Raw genomic sequence first — 4900 nt, 5'->3', positions numbered from 1 at the left:
AGAGGCACCGGCTCACACGCGGCTGCATCAGCGGCGGCGGCGGCGGCGGCGACGACGGTGGCGGTGGCGGCTGTCGACTCGAGCAGGTGGATCACTCGGCGAAGCGGTTGACGACCCTCCCACCGTCCAGCGGGGAGGTAGCGCGGCGACGAAACACGAGGATGTCAACTTGCCGATCTCCATAACATGATCTCGTCGCGCTTCGTATCGTCGCGCCCGCGCCGGTCCTCAACATCGACATGGACCAATCATTATTCGATATGAAAAAAAAAAAAAAATTGAAAGAAAAGGATGAAGAAAGAGTGAATGAAAAAGAACGAATATCTCAATATATCTCTCGCGAGGCACTGTCACTAATCCACTCCACGGAAGATTGAGGAGCTTTCACGAGTGACGAGCGCAAACAACGAAACAGAAACAATCCGAACAGGTACGCGACCGGCGGTACACTGGCTGCCCGGGTAGAGCGCGCCTAGTAAACGACGCCGCCGCTGATTGGCCAGCTGCTCCGACCAATCACAAAGCGGCGGCACGCCGAATCACCGCGGCCGAGTGCCGCCGATCCCTTTGACGTGCCGCCGCGCCGGCGAAACCACCCTTAAACCCACCTGAAGGTTACAAGTTGCAATGCGTATGAGGATACTATCGGATACTATTCTTCACGCGTGTTGCACGAAACGTGTGCTCGAGTATCCTCGGTATTAACGATGAAGATGTAGGAAATAGATAAATAGATAACGCGAAAATTGTTTGGGTGGGATATAAACCTTCCACGGAAATTAGCGGATTTAATTCCGTCACGCAAATATGACGTAATCACATGAATGTAGCGTGACGGAAAGCATTAATTCCGATAAATAGTATGTACTGCGAGCGCGCGAAAAGATTTGTTAAATCAAGATTTGAGAAATTCGTACACATGTAAATATACGTCGATAACTTTGATGATAACAGACATATAGTCTATACGCTATGTTAACATTGTTAGCAACTACGACGAACAGTGTCCTTAAATAATTGCATTTATAAAAATAAATTTTATAGGAGCAATAATAGACTAACAAAAAACTTAAGCGAAAAAAGATAAGCAGAAAGCCAATCACAGTAGAGAATCGTAAAGCCATAATAAGTAGCAAATCCAACATGTTGGATTTCCTTACTGCTACTACGTTTTACTATTTAGGACAACTCCAAAACGTTCTCTCCGAGGAAAATTTTACTTGGAGAGGAATTTTAGAATGCAGTTTAAATTTTTCTGTGTGTCATAGCTCTTCATGTAGGAATTACGTTATAATTGCACGTAAATTGTGCACTTTTATTAATATCCAAATAAATTCTGTACACGTATATGTAACACTTTATAAAACTCATCAAGAATCTCATAAGGGAAATTACAAATGAAAATGTATGAATTTAACGTAAATGATTAAATTGTTCTTAATAATTTTTCACAGCAATTTAAAGCGTTCTTGTGTTTTGCTAGAACGTGAGGTAAAAGCCATTTTTTTCCAACATGAATATCGTAACTTAAAAGAAAGTTCCGTGCAACAGATGACCTTTAAGTATTTCATAAATCACAAAGAATAAATTAAGAGTACCACCTGCCTTATCTTCGTTGCAATAGATCCTAGGAATTAGTTCACGTAATTAATTAACAGGAGATTGCATCGGTGACTCGATCGATCACCGTTTCTCTATTAAACTCAAGCGTGACTTTAATGTTGGATTAATAGCTTGTTTTCGGCCGGGTAAACATGCACATCTTATTAACAAAAAAAAATCATGATTGTACAAATGTTTTACACAATAATTCTGTATCGAACATAGTTAAAGACTGTCGATTGAAAAACTTTTCAGATCTCCTCCAGAACAGAGACAAAGTTGTGTTTATTTAATTTAATTTATATTGACATACATATATACACAATTGCATTAATGAGCGTTTTTCAGTAGACACAACGTAACACAGTGAATCGTACATTTCATCCTTGTTTAATATTGACAAACAAGGTGATATAATGATTCATTAAAAAATTCTGCTGAAAAATTTATCGAATTTATCGCGTATCGAAGCAGTATGCATTCTCACATTGCTATCCCAGCAAACAAAAATGGATTTAAATGGATTGAAATTTTTTTCTATCCGAATGCGTATTTTAAAAAGCGAATACTTTTTTTGGATTTAATTGGATCCAATTGAATTCAATTAGATTCAATTGGATGCAATTGGATTGAAAAACTGCATTTCCTATTCAAAATTTTGAATTGAACACTATTTACAATGAGTGTGTTGTACACAGAAAAAGCTAATATTATTTTTAGATTGAAAAGCATAGAGATATGCTCCATGTAATTCCTCTATAAATGAATAAAAATGCATTCAGAATTGAAAAGTATTCATTTTAACATTCGTGAATCAATATTTCTGAAAATCTGAATCCATTTTAATTCATTTCAATCCATTTTTGTTTGCTGACAAGCATTTATAACTTCATATGTGTAGGCTTTAATAATCTTTAATATAAAAATTTACAGATTGTATATATTATTAAATATATACTCATAATATTTATGAAAATAATCATATTTAATTAACAATTTAATTATATATAATTAATTATTTATACAATTTTTTATATTATTGTATAAAATCAGTAAATTTCTAGTATACACAGAACATACATAGAAAATGCATATATATATAATAATAAATATAATTATTGATGTTACCTTTTTTTCCTATGAAAATTAAGATTTAGGGGAATCTGGGGAATTTCAAATTCAATCTAGAGTGAAACTGTAGCAATGAATTGGCAAAATTGGTTAGATTTTCGTTTTTCACATAATCATAACATTAAGGATGGATCCGGAATTATTGAAAAATAAATTTCGCGGTACGATACTAGGAGTTTTGGTCGGCGATTGTCTTGGAAGTCCATACGAAGGCTTAAAGACAATTTCAGCTCAGAAAAAAAGCAATTTGCAACAACGGTTAAATCAATTGTGGGATGTGAAGTTTAGAGGTTAGGTCGCAAAAATCTGTAATTTGTAACAAAGTCAACTTGCATGTGATGGAATAACTTTAATTTGAATTCGATATTAACTAATTTGAATTCTGGTTTCAATAATGCATTTGTTTATAAGATTCAGTATGTTAATATTAGCAGTATACTTATAATACATATAATGTTTTTTATTAATTAAAACTCATGTTTTTTTTCTTTTTAAATATAAAAATCGAGGAATATTTAAACGTCCTACAAATGTTTTACATTTTTTTATTTTTTATGTGAAATAAGCTACAATTTTTTATACAGAGAACTTAATTATGTAGAGCCTGTTATGGAGTACACAGATGATTCGGCAATGACATGCGCCTTAGCTGAATCATTGATTGAGAAACAAGAGCTGGATATTGTTGATGTAGCTAAGCAATTCGCAAAAAGTTATCATGAAAGACCTGATCGTGGTTATGGAGCTGGTACTGTAATTGTTAGTTTTTTACTGATATAATATGTATTAATATATTGATTGATAATTATCTAATATTTGAGGATGGTTCAATTAAAATCAAATGCTGTTGTCACAATGTCTCACATAACAATTCTTCAAAGAGAATCTTAAAAGATGTCCTAAAGATGTCTATTGAATAGTTATATTATATGAAGTGTTGTTTAAGTTCATGCATTGATCAAGTATCTTACAAACAAAAGTATTAAAGTCGTCGAAATTTTGTGTAAATTGCAATTGTACAATTCTGAAAAGTAATGTTTTTGAAGACATAAATGCACAAGGATATTCAATATTATTTGTTCAGACATAACAATAATAACTGCAAAAATAACTGCCATAAAGCTACAATTAGGCAGGCATTCTCATTTGTCACTCAGTGTACGAGCGTACATTGGGAAGGGCTCTTAAATTTTAGCAAGAAGAAATAATTCAGTTATGAAAATCATTGGCTGTATTCAACTGAGAAAGCTACTTTGCAATTATTATAAAATTCTTTAATATGATTTATTTATATATTTAGATTCAGTAAGGAACTAAGAAAAGGTCATTGATTCCTTACTTAGATTCTTTAATAGCTTCATTAAAGATTTTCCAATGAGAACTTACCAACTTTTTCATTATTAGCATGACATCTTTTTATTATGTTGAATATGACATTAGAATATTAAAAAAAAAAACAGCTTTTTAGCTCTAACCAATTAGACATTTCTACTTGGTTATATATTCATATTGATCAATTTTCTTTTGTTATATTTTGCTGGTCATCATTAATATTAAATAAATATTAAAATAATTTTACTCGATATAACTTTAATTTATTTTAAAAGAATATTAAAAATAAATCTATATATATTTATCTCGGAAATCAACTTTTTTCTCGATATGTAAAAAAAACATCTGATTTCTTATAAATAACGTAATATAAAGTTTGCATGTATTAGAAGAGACTTTTGCAATTTCCTTTTTTTATATAATTATAAATGCTTTATAATTATAATTTGTGATAAATACTAATTTATAATAATCTGCTATATGTGTGTGTATGTGTTGTGTGTATGTGTGTATGTGTGTACACACACAAAATGTATTTATAGGTACTTAAAGAATGGAAGAAATGTGTCGAGGAAACAAATGTAAAAATCCCAGCAAAAAATTTATTTGACGGTCTAGGCTCTTACGGCAACGGCGGTGCAATGCGAATTGCACCTATTGCATTATTTTCATACAACAATTATGACAAACTTTTACATTATGTAAAAGAAGTAACTGAAATTACACATGCACACAAATTAGGGATAAATGGCGCTATTTTACAAGTAATTGTAAATTTTAATTTTTTCAATAAGAATATTTTATGTGTGTGTGTGTGTGTGTGTGTGTGTGTGTG

At 32.2% G+C, this 4900-nt stretch overlaps 1 protein-coding gene across 3 annotated transcripts in view; it reads left to right on the top strand.

Moving 5' to 3' along the window:
- The first annotated feature begins 2835 nt into the window (after positions 1-2835).
- The window catches only part of LOC108690134 (poly(ADP-ribose) glycohydrolase ARH3-like), a 3056-nt gene continuing 991 nt past the window's right edge, over positions 2836-4900 (top strand). Inside the window, exons 1-3 of one of the 3 annotated variants that reach the window (XM_018197275.1) lie at positions 2836-3023; positions 3335-3492; positions 4608-4829. In XM_018197275.1, the coding sequence (XP_018052764.1) occupies positions 2861-3023; positions 3335-3492; positions 4608-4829 (543 nt within the window). In that variant the 5' untranslated portion in view covers positions 2836-2860. Of the gene's footprint in view, positions 3024-3317; positions 3493-4607; positions 4836-4900 lie in introns of all 3 variants that reach the window. The other 2 variants (XM_018197274.1, XM_018197277.1) reach the window with 2 other exon arrangements.

This window comes from Atta colombica, unplaced genomic scaffold (assembly GCF_001594045.1).
Source record: "Atta colombica isolate Treedump-2 unplaced genomic scaffold, Acol1.0 scaffold295, whole genome shotgun sequence".
Lineage (NCBI taxonomy): Eukaryota > Metazoa > Arthropoda > Insecta > Hymenoptera > Formicidae > Atta > Atta colombica.
This window is presented reverse-complemented; position numbering and strand designations above follow the sequence as displayed.